We start from the raw sequence: 15,989 nt of genomic DNA on the forward strand, positions 1-15,989 counted from the left end.
GACCTCATCCTCACCCCCAACTTTCACCCCCTCCCAGTTGTGTGTAAAGTTGCTTATTAGGCTTTTTTGGGGGAAATTCTACCTTTTGAGGTTCACCCACTCTTTTTGTTTGGCACTCTTTTCCTCCTACCGAACCCAAAGATGTTAATACAAAGTCCAAAAGGAAGAAAGCTGAAAAGAAGCCTGGATAACCCACATGTTAAACACCCAGTCCCTGGCTAAATGGGAGCCTAGTAAAGCAATGAATGTTTGAATCACATGAACACTCTACACATGGAGGTCATAGGACAATAAGGATTTATCTCATCATTACTGTTTTTTATCACTGTTTCTGCTGCTGCTATAACACAGAGCAGTAACTGCTTTCCCCTTACTCACTGTCTTCCCATCCCAGTGGCCTTCTTAACCTCACTTGCAGTTCCTTATCCCCAGAATGAAAGATCCAGATCTCCTCACAACTGAATCCTTCATACCGTTCAGGTTTCTGTCAAATATTTTTTCTTCAAAGAAGCCTCTCTGACCCCTTTATCTGTTTTCTTGTCCCGCCCCTTACTCTATTATAATACTAAAAATGATTGTGATTTTCATTATAGCACTTAACACTATCCAAAATTATAGTTCTGCTTATTGACAGTCTTCTTCAACAGAATGTAAGCTCCTTAAGAATAGGATTTCTTGGGGGCAGCTGGATGGCTCAGTTGGTTAGAGCGCAAGCTCTGAACAGCAGGGTTGCCAGTTCGATTCCCACATAGGCCAGTGAGCTGCACCCTCCACAACTAGATTGGAGACAACGAGCTGCCGCTGAGTTTCTGGAGGGGTGGCCAGATGGCCCCGTTGGGTAGAGCACGAGCTCTTAACAATAAGGTTGCAGGTTCAATTCCCACATGGGATGGTGGGCTGCACCCCCTGCAACTAAAGATAGAAAATGGCGACTGGACTAGGAGCTGAGCTGCGCCCTCCACAACTAGATTGAAGGACAATGACTTGGAGCTGATGAGCCTTGGGGAAGCACACTGTTCCCCAATATTCCCCAATTTAAAAAAAAAAATTATTTTGAAAAAGAATAGGATTTCTTTTGCACCACTGTGTTCCTCAGACTCTAGAACAGTGCCTGGAATATTTAGGTATGGAGTAAATATTTATTGCATGAATAGATGCAGCCAATGTTGGGTGATCGTTAAGTTGAATAATAGATTAAATAATTACACAATTACATTACGTGTTCATTATACCGTGCTTAAGAGAAATGGGAATGGCTGCCCTTGTCTGCTTAGACGTTAATCATGGTATTTTCTAAAGAAATGTGTGAACCACATAAAAATATTAAACTGTCGTGTTTCTCATCTCTTGGCAAGTAACCACTTTGACTAATGCATTATTACTGGACTGAATATCTTGTTTCATCCCAAAGGAAAAACTTTTATTGACAAAAATCAAGTGTAGCAGACAGAAATGTTAGAAAATTGCCTGAATTCAAAGCCTGCAGATGCAGTGATTAGGGAGTCAGCGATATATTTGTGAATGTTAAAGACATCCCTCATACAGATGGCCAAGCCATGAGAGTAGAACAGATCAGAAGGCACACAAAAATATAGACAAAATATTTTCTTGTATCCACATAGATTATTTTACCACTAAAACATTGTGGTATTTTAGTGGGGAGGAGAACGCAGTATGTAATGGAAAGAGCATGGATCTGATGCCAGAAATCCTAGCTTTGTGTCCAGGCCGCACTCTTATTGACCCTCTGAGCTGGCCAAGTTACTGAGTCACTTTAAGGCCACTATTATAATAACCTTCTCCATGGGTGACTGTGAGGATCCAATGAGATAATGTATGTGAACATGCTTTGTATACTGTTAAGTATTAATAACAACTCTGGAAGATAGCTTTTGTCCTTCTTCCTTCAGAGTTCCATTTTTGTAATGATTTTGTTTCCTTGTTTGTTTAACAGGGAGAATAACTGTGATAGATAAAATGTCATGAATTCATTATGGACAGATCTGTGTTATATATTCCATTGTACCTAACACAGAGGTGACATAGACGCCCAGTAAATATTTGTGAAGTTAAAGGCTAGTGCTAATTTCCTATCTGAATAGAGGTCACAAGAAGGTGGCTGAATAGAGGTCACAAGAAGGTGGCTGAATAGAGGTCACAAGAAGGTGGCTATTGCTGAGTGATCACTTTGGCACAGAAATACACTATAATCAGTTGTTATCACTGCTTATTTTCTTTAATGTAAAATTTAAAAGCCCATAAACCATAAATGTGGGCTGGTTGGTTAATGTGCTACCTCTTCAAAATATAGCTGAACTTAGATTACCACGTTGGCTAGCAAATTATAGTTCCTTTGTCTCGTTTCCACTAAAATGTTTATGGATTTTTTTTCTGGTCATAGAAAGAAAAGTCTTCCTATCTTATAAGATTAGAAGGATAATTCTCATATAGAAACAGAATGTCAGTGGCCAGTGCACTGAAGAAATATGTTTAAAGAGCTTTGCTAATGATTCTTGTATAACTTAAGTCATATTTTTCCACACTTCGATTTTTCCTGTTACAGAAAAATAATAATACCCCGTTAATTTTGTAGTTATTAAGTCAGAAAATGTATTTTTAAAGTTTGTTATCCATTAAAGCCTTGGGGACTTTACAAAGAAAATTGATGGTGAAAAATTACAGATTCTTACTTTTTTTTCATTTAAAATAGCTTTGTAATCTATGTCAGTTTTTCCTTTTTTTGTATCTAGAAAATTGATTCTTTTTATATACCCAGGTGCTATACTTGTATTTTTACCGGGACTAGCAGAAATCAAGATGCTTTATGAACAGCTACAATCAAATTCTCTTTTCAACAACAGACGTAGTAATCGGTAAGTTCATTGCTTTCTATATCTTCTATCATCTGTTGCAGTTATTTTCTGAAGATGAGTAACCAGAAAGGTCTATTTAACAGACATCACCCTCTTTAGATGCTGGTGTCACTCCTCAAGAATATGTTTGTTTGTGCTAGCTGGAAATAGACGAACCTATTTGTTCCAGGAAATCAATCATTCCCATTCCATTAAATAAAAATACTTATCTTCACTTAGCATAGTGACTCAGCTAAATTGCATGTAATTTCAGTTGCCAGATGCAAGGGATGGGAGAAGCCAGTGTTACTAACAACAAGGGAATGCTACCTTTATGGAAAAAATTAATTTTCAACAGTTTTTATTCTGGTAGAAAGACACATTGGATGTGTCTTCATATCTAAGGGGACAGCTACTTGACAGGTGAACACTCCCTAGAAATACAACAATGAAATTTTTTTGTATACATCACTGGCTCTGCCTCTTTCTCTGGATTTAAAGGTAGGGAAAAATGATTCTTTGCAGGTTAGTGTGCTCTAGGCCAGTTACTTGTAGAATATCAACTATTTAGTGCTCTTGATTATTTACTACTGAATTACACTCCAGTTTTTCCCTAGTTGATGCAAGGTTTTTAGTTGATAGAAGTGAGTTGTAATGTTTTGTAAGGATCAGAAGGAACCTTTCCATTTAGAAGAGTTGAGCCCTGAGGACAGGTCGTGGAGAAGCTGCTGCTACTTGGTGTGATACTGATATTGTTATCTATTGTTAATAAAAATTCACCCACTATAATCTGATTTCAGTGGTTTATGCTAGAACACTAAATGTGCTTTTGTTTCCCTTCAGATGTGTTGTTCACCCACTTCATTCATCTTTATCTAGTGAAGAGCAGCAGGCTGTGTTTGTAAAACCTCCTGTAGGTGTAACTAAGATTATAATTTCTACCAACATTGCTGAGACATCCGTCACCATCGATGATGTTGTCTATGTCATCGATTCTGGGAAAATGAAAGAAAAGAGGTATTCTCTTTTGGCAATATAAAAGAGGGGCTAAAGATGGCCTCATTTAGAGTGACACAGCTGCTAATGGCTAATGCTGTTAAACTACATAGATTATTGTTCGAAAAAATACTGTATGAAAACTGTACGTGGACATATTAGAGAGCCTTATAGCCGGACCATAATATTAAAGTCAAATGGATAGGGGAAAGTTTAAGGTTTTATCTTGGAAGTGATTAATAGTTTTTCTTCTCTTTTTTTCCATTTGCTTTACGTGTATTTAAATGAAAAAGACTTGACATGGAAGGTGGTGGATGCGTTAATTAGTTTGATTTTGGTCGTCATTTCACAGTGTGCACATCTATCAAAACATCACATTGTGCACCTTAAATATGTATCATTTTGTTTGCCAAAAATAACTAAAAATGAAAATGAATTAAAAAAAGAAAGAGTGAATCAAGAAACTGTATGTAGTGGCATTCGATACCATTTAAATCAGCACTGTGTGCTCCCACCAGGGACTCAGCCATCCCAGAACACACAGGACACTGTGACTTCTGCAGAAGTCAGGTGGTTCATCTATTCTGTCCATGCTAACTAGAGTGTCAGCCATGTTTTGTGAAATAACTTTTTTTTTTTAACATTTTCTTTATAGATATGATGCCAGCAAAGGCATGGAAAGTCTAGAGGATACTTTTGTCTCTCAAGCTAATGCTCTGCAGAGGAAAGGTCGAGCGGGCCGTGTTGCATCAGGAGTCTGCTTCCACTTGTTCACTAGCCATCACTTCAGTCACCAGCTTTTAAAGCAGCAGCTACCAGAAATACAAAGAGTGCCATTGGAACAGCTATGTCTGAGGTACATCTTGATCTTTGTGTTCTGCTTCCAAAAGGCCTAGATATTTCTCACCCGAAGTCCCTAATTTTTCTTTTTCTTAGTGTTGCCTTTACAATTCCTTTTAACTTTCTGCACATAAAGATCTCTTACATTGCAAAGGGTGGCCCCAAAATAGAGCTTAAGAATATATTTGTAAGTCAGAAAAGTAATCTAACTTATCTAAAGAAATTTCTGCTAGGGTACCACCAATATAAAATCATCACAGGGAAAACTCTACAGCCTCATCAACAACAGTTGGAGTAAAGTGAACAAAAAACAACTTGAAAACACCATTATATACCTGATGAACAAACAAGAATAAATAGCATTAAATAGAATTTAATGAAGGAATAATCAAACTCAGTGTTATTGAAGCTGGGGAAGCTATGGTTCAACCTTGGTGAAAATTTGTTTGATATTATGCAGGAACTCTAAAATTATCCATGCCCTTTGACCCACATCACTTTGAGGGAATATGCCCATAAAATAACCCAAAGGAAAAAAAGTTACTTGTACAAAGATTTATAGCTCTTTTTTCATCTAGCAGCTTTATTTTGAGAGCCTGTCATTTGCCAGGGTTGGGCTAAGCACTAGGGATATTGTAGGATTGAAGACACAGTCCCTGCTTTCAAATGTCCATGTCAAGTCTTAAGAACTTGAGCAAGCAGGGGCAGCTGGATGGCTCAGTTAGTTAGAGCATGAACTCTGAACAACAGGGTTGCCGGTTCGATTCCCACATAGGACAGTGAACTGTGCCCTCCACAACTAGATTGAAGACAACGAGCTGCTGCTGAGCTTCCGGAGGGGCCGACGGATGGCTCAGTTCGTTAGGGTGCGAGCTCTCAACAAGGTTGCTAGTTCCCCTGCAACTAAAGATTGAAAATGGCGACTGGACTTGGAGCTGAGCTGCGCCCTCCACTACTAGATTGAAGGACAACGACTTGGAGCTGATTGGCCCTGGAGAAGCATACTGTTCCCCAATATTCCCAAATTTAAAAAAAAAAAAAAAAAAGAACCATCTTTAAAAAAGAGAGAAAAAAAAGGAAATTGGGCAAGCAGATGCTTTCAACTAAGATAGGAACAGTGCAAATGAAGAGAAGTGAAGGGATTTGAGAGAGCTGTGTAAGTTGATTGACCCATTTGGGAGGATGAGAAAAGGAGAAAATGCAATACCTTCTTTGCCCGAAAATAAGACCTAACCCGGAAGATAAGCGCTAGCATGATTTTTCAGGTTGCTCGTTAGTATACGCCTTAACCCAAAAATAAGCCCCAGTTAAGATCGTCAGCCAGACGGACAAATTTAGTACGTCCGTTGCAACACATGATGGACGTATTGAATTACAAAATAATATTAATATATAAATAAATAATATTATTGACATTAATACTAAAATACATGGTAATATGTATTATAATTAAGTATTGGTAAATACCCAAGCGAGCGCCTTTGGACGAGAGGTAAACAGATGTAAACAGATGAACTCGAGACTTATTGCTGAATGACCAATCGAAGTACAGACACAACGCATGAATAACATGCGCACTTGATACGGAATGGACATGGTTGTGTCTCATATGAATCTTCATTATTCAATATGTCATGTGTTGTAACGGATGTACTTAATGCACTCGTGTGAAATAAAGAAATGTTTTCTGAATTTTGGTGCCTGCAATTTTTCATCACTTTTGTGTGGACCATTATTAACTCATCATTTTTGTTGCCACTCCTGTCTTGTAAGGCTTCAATTAACACTTGATTTAATGGTAGATTTAAAGGGAATAGTATTTTGATCCCTAGACAAGATGAGTGCAAAAAGAAAGAGCTATTCCGTTGAGTACAAGAAAGGAATCATGGAGAACTCCTGGGGCAAGAATCTTACAGCTTTCTGCAAAGAGAAGAAGTTGGATCTCTGAATGATCCAAAAATGGCGAGCAGAGTACAATAACCTCAGTCGACAGGTGGAAGAGGGAAATGCTAAGAAGCACAAATGTGGATCAGGTCGGCAACAATTATTTCCTGAGAAGACATCATCTGTGAATGGTTTGCTGACAGGAGAGTAAAGGCTTTGGTCGTGTGCAGGGCTGATATTCAAGCATTTGCCTTGGCAATGGCACCACAGTTAGAAACATCCCCAGAAGAATTCAAAGCATCACAACACTGACGATGGCTTCCTTCAGCGATATGAACTGTCTCTAAGATCGACAACACTGTTCAAGCTGGAAGATACTGAGGTTATTAAACATGCACTTGCATTCGAGTCCTTTGTTGATAGCATCAACTTTTCTAAATAGCAACTCTCCAACATGATTGCTACGGATGAAACTGCAGTGTTTATGGGCCAAGGTTCTCAAATAACAATTGATCAGAGGGAGGCCATGTCAATCTACATTCCCTCCACTGGTTACGATAGTGCACGTGTTACCTGTATTTTCGCAATTTGCAAGATGTGGGAAAGAGAGTAAATGGATCATTTGAGTTTTATTTCATGATTTGAACCCATTATTATGGAAAGAAGCATATAGAAAGTTTATAGAGAGAATTTTATTCTGAATCTCAATAAGTTTCAGATCTGAAAGTGTTTCTGCAATTTATTGCTGAAGGACTAGAAGACATAAGAAATATTTTAAAAATTTATTTAAACCAGCATTGACTGGTTTATGAAAGCTTATATCTAGAAAATTAAAAATTATTTTCATTCAAGAAAGTAGCTTACTCCAATAGTGTCATCCCACCCCAAATAAAATTAACAAATTGTTATTTTGTTTTCTTTTTTCAGAATTAAAATTTTAGAGATGTTTAGCACTCATGATCTTCAGTCAGTGTTCTCTCGGCTCATTGAACCGCCACACCCTGATTCTCTCCGAGCCTCAAAAATACGATTACGAGACTTGGGAGCCTTAACTCCCGATGAAAAACTGACTCCCTTGGGGTATCACTTGGCCTCTCTGCCCGTAGATGTGAGAATCGGCAAACTGATGCTGTTTGGGTCTATCTTCCGCTGTTTGGATCCTGCTCTCACTATTGCTGCCAGTTTGGCGTTTAAGTCTCCTTTTGTAAGTAAACAACTTTCATCTAAACTGGAATCCATAGGTCTCTAAGGGGCCCATGGGGGCTTCAGAGGTATGTGAACCCCCTAAAAATGTTCTTATATGTGATTTTTGAGGGCACAATACCTATAAGTTTTATACGAACCTCAAAGAAATTCATGCCCCAAATAAAAAGATTAAGAACTAAAGATCAAATTTATTAAAATAATCTACATGTGCTTTTTATTATATCTGCTGTACTTGCTCATTATAGAAAACTCAGAAACTGCAACCAAGCAAAAGATGCCCCTGCATGATTTTAAAAGTCAGTAAATACATCGGACCACTTTTTTAAACACCTTTATTGAAATATAATTGACTCAATTCAACAGTTTTGCTACGCTGTAATCATCACCATAGTCAGTTTTAGAACATTTTTTATCACCTCATAAAGAAACCCCTGAGATATTACTCCCTTATTCCCCTCCAGTCCCCCATCCACTCCAGCTCCAGGCAACCACCGTGAGTCTACTTTCTGTCTTCACAGATTTGCCTCTTCTGAACATTTCATATTAATGAAATAATATATGGTCTTTTGTGACTGGCTTCTTCACTTAGCGTAATGCTTTTAAGGTTCATCTATGTTATAGCATGTATCAGTACTTCATTCCTTTTTGGCCCAATAACATTCCTTTGTATGGAAATACTACATTTTGTTTATGTATGTTTATGTTTATGTATTCAGCACTTGATGGACCCTTGATGGATTGTTTTCACCTTCGGCTATAAACTTTTTATGTGGATATATGTTTTATTGTCATGAGTATATACCTAGGACTGAAATTACTGGCTGAAATGGTAACTCTGTATTTAATTCTTTGAGGAACTTCCAGACTCTTCCAGAGTAGCTGTATATTATATTCCACCAGGCTTTTATCAGGATTGCAATTTCTCTACATCCTCACCAACACTTACTATCTGGCTTTTTTATTATAACCATCCTAGGGGGTGTGAATTTGTGGTTTTGACTTGTATTTCGCTCATTGCTAATAATATTAAACATCTTTTAATTTGTTTATTAGCCATATGTATACCTTCTTTCAAGAAGTGTCTACTCAGATGCTTTGCCCATTTTTTAATTGAGTTATTTGTCTTTTTTGTTACTGAGTTGTAACAGTTCATTATATATTCTGGATACAAGTTCCTTATCAGGTAAATGCTTTGCAAATACTTTCTCCCATTTCTATAGGTTGCCTTTTTCACTTTCTTGATATGTCCTTTGAAACACAAAAGTTTTTAATTTTGATAAGTTCAGTTTGTCTCATTTTTTGTTGCCATAGTTAAGAATCCATTCCCAAATCCAAAGTCATGAAGATTTATCCCTATGTTTTTTTTTCTGAGAGTTTGATCTCTTACAGTATGATCTTTGGTCCATTTTTGAGTTAATTTTTGTATATGGTATAAGCTAAGAGTCCAACTTCATTCTTTGGCATGTAACTATCGAGTGTCCCAGCACCATTTGTTGAAAAGACTGTTCTTTCCCCATTGAATGGTCTTGGTATGCTTGTCAAAAATCAATTGGACTTAATTCTATTCCATTGAGTACCATACTGTTTTGATTACTCTAGTTTCATACTATTTGAAATCAGGTACTATTGTACCTGATTTGTACTATTTTCCTGTTTGAAATCAGGAAGTATGAGTCCTCCAACTGTGTCCTTTTTGTATTTCGTTGAAGATTTTTACATCATATTCATAAGATACTGCTCTGTAGTTTTCTGTTTTTTTTCTTGTGATGTTTTTGGCTTTGGTATCAGAGTAATACTGGTCACATAGAATGATTTAGAAGCATTCCCTCTTCTGTTTTTTTGAAGAATTTGTAAGGAATTAGTATTCTTTAAATGTTTGGTAGAATTCAGTGGTGAAGCAACCTACGCTTTTCTGGTTAAGTTTTTGATTACTAATTCAGTGTCTTCACTTATTACAGGTCTATTCAGATTGTCTATTTCTTTTTGAGTCAGTTTTGATAGTTTGTATTTTTCTAGGAATTTGTCCATTTCATCTAAGTTATCTAATTTATTAATGCACAATTGTTTATAGTGTTCCTTTATAGTCCTTTTTATTTCTGAGAGGTTGGTAGTAGTAATGTCCCCTTTTTCATTTCTGATTCTAGTCATCTGAGCCTTCTCTCTTTTTTTCTTGGTTAGTTTAGCTGAAGGTTTGTCAATTTTGCTGACCTTTCCAGAGAACCAGCTTTTGGTTTAATTGATTTCCCCTCTTGTTTTTCTATTCCCTTATTCGTTTCTGCTCCTTTTTATTTCCTTCCTCTGTTTGCTTTAGGTTTAGTTTGCTCTTCTTTTCCATTGTCTTAAGTTGGAAGGTAAGGATATTGATTTGAGATCTTTTTAAATATATTAATAGATGCGTACAGCTATAAATCTTTCTGTGAAGACTTCTTTAGCTGCATTCATGAGTTTTAGTATGTTGTGTATTCATTTTCATTCATCTCACATATTTTCTGATTTCCCTTTTTGATTATTCTGTGATCTATTGGTTATTTAGGCTTATATTGTTTAATTTCCACATGCTTGTGGGTTTCCCAATTTTTTTTCCATTATTGATTTCTAATTTCATTCTGTTGTGGTCAGAGAACATACTTTATATTATTTCAGTTCTTTAAAATTTATTAAGATTTGTTTTATGGACAAGCATGTAGTCTATCCTGGAGAGTATTTTATGTGGACGTGGGGAAAATAGGTATTCTGCTGTTGTTGGGTAGAGTGTCACTCTGCCTTTATTTTCACATAGTGGTGAGTGTTTTGTGAGTAGGACCTCTGTCTCAATCATCTAAATAAACCTTTTGTTGACTCTTTTATTTTTTTGGAATACAGAAATATTAGAAGTATTGGATGCTCATTAGAAATATTGGTGCCATCCTGAGCTTAAACCGAACACACTTGGCTTTTACTGGGTTTTGTAAACATAAAATTAATCTCCTAAATGTAATCCTTTTCCCACTGGCCTTCTTAAAAAGGAAGGTGTTAACTATAAATGTGTTTAAATATACAAAAGTTAGAGAGAAGCACCACAGTTGGCTTACAGTGATTCTCAGTGGTGTTATGGCTGGAGCCTTGTTTTGTTTAGCTTGCTCTGAGGAGCTGCTGCAGCTCGTGCTGATGTCATTAGTACATGAGTGTGTTGGGGCGGGAGGAAGCACTGAAAATTAAGTTCTCAGCTAATTTTACAAATTTGTAGGGAAAAGGAGGACCTGTAAGCATTATTAAAACAATAAGATAGCATTTTTTATGGGTGTAGAAGTAGGGGAGACTCAGGTATAAAAGGTAAGAGTCCAAAATAATGATACAACAGAGTTAGAATTTTAGATTTTAGATCTAGCTTTTAGAATGAGTGGCCGTTTGATGACGTCTTGCCTCCAGGAACTAAAAGACCCAGCAGAGCTTATTTTGGGTGGGCAGACAGACTCACAAGGACATAAAAGTGTTAGCTTGCCAGTGACCACCTAATTGCCTTTCATCAGGCCCCCGCTGAGTACTCTGTGCCACACAACACTTCCAAAGCACCTGGCTTCAGCAACAGGAAAGTGCCGTTTAAAATTTCAGGTAACACACGTCCTTCAAATCTGTTGTTCCTCCTTTAGGTGTCTCCCTGGGATAAAAAAGAGGAAGCTAACCAGAAAAAACTGGAATTTGCATTTGCAAACAGTGATTATCTAGCCCTTCTGCGAGCATACAAGGTAAGTATATAACCTAATAGCGGAGGTTTATTTCCAGAGTTGGCACTACAGATAGAGTAAGTCCATTTTGATTTTCTCCAAAATTTAGGGATGGCAGCTAAGTACAAAAGAAGGTATGCGTGCAAGTTATAATTACTGCAGACAAAACTTCTTGTCAGGAAGAGTTCTTCAGGTGAGTCATTTCTGTGGCAATTTGTTTTCATTCATTTTCCATAGTAGTAACACACCAGGGGTTGCAACTTTATCTTGCTTGCCCTGCCTTGATGTTGAAATTGTTGTTTTTGGAATATGCTCAGTTTTATTAGCTGTGTGAAACAGACTTCTGAACATCAGGCCTCTGTGTTAAACCCTTCAGCTGGCGTGTTTTTTCTCTTTTCAGTGAACTTGTGTTTACTTATGTAAGGATTGAGGATTGAGGTGCTCTGAAGATTACTGCTGACGGGACGTCAGTTTGTTAAGTAATCATGCCAGGCATTCGTAACCTGGATCCATAAACCCCTGAAAACATACGCAACATCATGTGCTTATACATATGTGCCTTATTCTGGAGAAAAGAACCATAACTTGCAGCAGATTCTCAAAGCGGCTGTGACCATCTCTAAACCCCTTACTCTCTCCCCAAAACCGGAGAACGAATACTGAACCAAACTTTTTCAGTTGTTTTTCTTATGTCCATTAGAGGTTACTATGTCAGTAATGAGTACAGAAGAAAGAGAAAGGTTCGTTACCTTCTGTGTAGTAATAGAAGAGCTCTGTCCTCTGCTGTGACAGTGTTTTAGGCCCTCTTCCAAAATGGTATGAGAAGCCAGAATACTGATGGTGCACATCTTTGCAAAGCATCTTTTTACTGAAAGATTTTGAGGCTGGGGAGGGGAAAAGACTTCCCTTTCATATTAAAAGCGTCCTGCAGTAGAACACAAAATGAACGTTCTTAGTACTTACCAGGACCTAACATTTATTTAATTACCTCTCGATCCCAGAAGCTCCATCAGCAGAGTCCTTATCTGTTTTATTCAACGTTGTATCCCCAGTGCCTAGAACAGTGCTTGACAGACAGCTGATGCTCCGTAAAGATTCGCTGAATAAATGCATACATTTGGTATTTAAATGAAGTAAGAGACCTCAGAGCCATCCCAGTATTTGCCTTCATTTTCATCTACCTTTAGGTGAACTTCAGTGAGACATTTTGAGAAGACAAAGGCTCTAACTTGATACTAAGTACATCAAAAGCAATAATTGTCAACCTTGGCTGCACCTGAGGAAGCTTAAAAAAGAAAAAGTGAAAACGCCCAGGTTCCACCCCATGCCATCTACATCTGGGTCTTGGGGTGGGGCCTCGGCATCTGTTTATTGTTGTTATTGGGATGAGAACCGCTGGTCTAAAGGGTATTTTACCTGTAAGGTGTAATAATAAATACTTCCTCGAGTCATTAAGATTTTTATAGTGTAAAATGGTATTCCTTTCAAGTTACTTTTCTTACTAAATTTACTTATTCTTTTTCTTCAGGATATATGTAGATTTTTGCAGTGCTCTATGAGATCTATCAGAGTTCCTTCTTTTCACTATACTCCAGCTTAGACTGTAGTATTGTTTTTATGGTGTTGTCAATTAAAACCTTATATTTATTTAAGGTATGTTTAACTCCCAGTTACATTTCACCATGTTACCCATATGTACTTGAGACATTCCGAGAAAATACTTCAATTGTCATCAAGAGACAGAGTAGTGTTGCTTAACTTTCAGTTTCTTCAGTTGTCACTATCTCCTTCTCTGTTGTCTGATATACAGCTTATATTTGAACAAAAAAAGCCAGAAGAGAAAGAGGTGTGGGCTTTTCTTTCTCACGCTTGTGCTCAGCTACAAAAAGAGGTGTCTAAATCTAAACCACTTAATAATGTCCCTATTCCTAGGAAAACATGTGAGCCAGAGAGAGCCCAAGTAAGAAAAAGAGGGAAAGTTCTGAGGTGGGTGTTGTGCGTTCACTGAGAGAGAACACTAACCACTCTCGGCTCTGGTAAGGAATTGAGAGGACCTGAACAGAAACACAAGTAGGAAAAACTAGTGTCACAGTACCTTGAGTTGGGGTTCCAAACAAAGTTAACTACATTTGTTTTGTCCTAAGAATTTCCAGGAAAATCAGACCTACCCAAAATCCAATGAACATGTTTTTAAACATCTAATTTAGAATTAACATCTTGATGATCTTTGAATTTTCCAAAATTTGTCAATCCCTGTGTGACTTTTTCACTCTGCCAGTTTGCATAAGTGAAAACTGCCTTCTGAAATGACCAGACGAGATAATCTTCACACCTGTTTGATGAATCCATATGAGCCTCATTACTGTCCACTGATGTGTTTCTTTTTAGTTGTTCATCCTGTAAGAACCTACACTTACCTTTCATATGTTGATGTCCCTGTGCTTAAAGATTTTCTTCCACTTCTTTCAGGAAATGGCCAGCCTCAAACGCCAATTCACTGAACTGTTATCAGATATAGGCTTTGTAAAGGAGGGACTCCGAGCCAGGGAAATTGAGAAAAGGGCCGTAGGAGGAGATGGTATCTTGGATGCCACAGGAGAAGAGGTAACGAATCTGTGGTTAGTTCTTATTCCTCTTTAATTAGCGCATGAATACTATATGAGCTCAGGAACACTTGTAGGCATTCTTCACTTCAGCCCTGTGAGCTGTGGGTCTGTGTCATTCTTCATTTTCTTCTTTCCACAAATAAGTATCAGCTAACACTCACACAAACAGAAGACTTTTTCTATTAATTGTTACTACTGTTTTTGTTTTTGTTTTTTAAATCTTACCCTGGTTCTTGATACGTACATAAGAGGCTAGAATAGACTTTCCAGTAATGTCTTCTTAAGTCAGACCAGCCTTTTCCCAACCCAGGATCGTTTTTTGCATAAATATGGGAAGAACACTCTTTTAAGAGGAACCTGACACCACTGTTCTAAGTGCAGTTAGTACTTTACAGAGGTTGTGAACATCTCAGGAACCAGACAGAATCTTTCTCTCCGCTGAGCCTTTGGAACCCTGGCTTTGTAACTGCTTTGCAGTGATCTAGAAAGTTACTGTGGACTTCTTGGAGTGGTTCCTATGTGAATGTGGTCCAGTAGATTTATTTTTTCCTTAGAAAGAAACAGTTTTTCTAGCAAAAGGATAAAAGTTAGATGCGTTTATTTTGTTTTGTTTTATTTTAAGATAGAAATCAAATGAAATATAATGGCAAATTCCAGGGCACAGACAAAAATGGCCATATACTTATAAAATTAATGCTGTATTTCTCTCATAGGCAAACACAAATGCTGAAAACCCTAAGCTGATATCAGCCATGCTGTGTGCTGCTCTATACCCAAATGTAGTGCAGGTAAAGAACATGTTTCCTGGGACCTCCCACTTCTTGTTTGATTTATAGCAAGGGATATAAGTTATACACATTAATCATCTTAAAGACACACACATACACGCACAGAGATACACACATACACACACACAGATACACACACATACACACACACACAACCTTTTAAACTTAGATACATTTCCAGTCCTTCAGTTTCCCCAAATCTGTTTAGATACATCATTCAAGATTTATTGTATAAAATGAGTTGCCTCTTTAATCCTTCTGACATATTATGACATTCCAGAAATTAAAATGGACATACATGTCACTCTGTTAGCCAACCTGTGCATAACTAATCTATGTTAGATAGAAACTTGATTCTACTACATTTTCCCTTATGCCCTCTACTCTGGACTAAAATTAGATCAGAACAAATAAGTCAGTACTTTGCCATGGGTCTCCCTGTCACCCCCCCTTCTGGTGACCCCCTTATTGGGTTTTTACCTGAGTTATGATTATCCAGTCCATGTCACACTTAGGAAGAATTTGACTTTGTCAGAGTACTGAATCATTTCTCATTTAACTTTTTGTTAAATGTTCAGTTGCCGTCTGTTGATTAATTTATGGCTCATTTTCTGCTTAGTACTTGCATGCTTTTCAAACCATTTGAAATTTACTTTAAAAAATCATTTGGAGCAAAACTGTGGAGACAATTGAAAAATCAGCGTTTGAAGGGGATGAATAGGCAGAACAGAGTAGATTTTTAGGGCAGTGAAATACTGTGTACGGTAACGTAGTGATGATACATGTCATGACACATTCGTCCGACCCATAGAATGGACAACACCGAGAACAAACCTAAGGCAAGCTATGAATTTTTGGTGATTACGACGTGGCAGCATCTTTTAAAAGTTATAATACTGTCATAAGCCTCCCAAAATGAACACTCTCACTCTTGGTAGGAGTATAAATTGATACACGCCTTCTAGATAGTAGTTTCATTTCTAATGATTTATTATTAGGAAATAATTACATATATGCATAATTACATATGCTGCATAAAGATACAGCTAGGAGAATATTTATAAAGTGCTAGAGTGAACCATCTAAAATTCCAATAATGGAATTTACTGGTTA

General features: G+C 37.4%; 1 protein-coding gene across 2 annotated transcripts in view; it reads left to right on the plus strand.

Moving 5' to 3' along the window:
* DHX57 (DExH-box helicase 57) overlaps positions 1-15,989 on the plus strand; it is a 55,795-nt gene that overhangs the window by 31,938 nt on the left and 7,868 nt on the right. The window contains exons 14-21 of one of the 2 annotated variants that reach the window (XM_081068684.1): positions 2,777-2,873; positions 3,696-3,869; positions 4,504-4,704; positions 7,500-7,776; positions 11,408-11,503; positions 11,592-11,675; positions 13,952-14,086; positions 14,802-14,876. In XM_081068684.1, the coding sequence (XP_080924810.1) occupies positions 2,777-2,873; positions 3,696-3,869; positions 4,504-4,704; positions 7,500-7,776; positions 11,408-11,503; positions 11,592-11,675; positions 13,952-14,086; positions 14,802-14,876 (1,139 nt within the window). The remainder of the gene's footprint in view (positions 1-2,776; positions 2,874-3,695; positions 3,870-4,503; positions 4,705-7,499; positions 7,777-11,407; positions 11,504-11,591; positions 11,676-13,951; positions 14,087-14,801; positions 14,877-15,989) is intronic. The other variant, XM_081068685.1, reaches the window with a different exon arrangement.

The sequence above is a fragment of the Rhinolophus hipposideros genome (genome assembly GCF_964194185.1).
Source record: "Rhinolophus hipposideros genome assembly, chromosome: 12".
Taxonomy (NCBI): Eukaryota; Metazoa; Chordata; class Mammalia; order Chiroptera; family Rhinolophidae; genus Rhinolophus; species Rhinolophus hipposideros.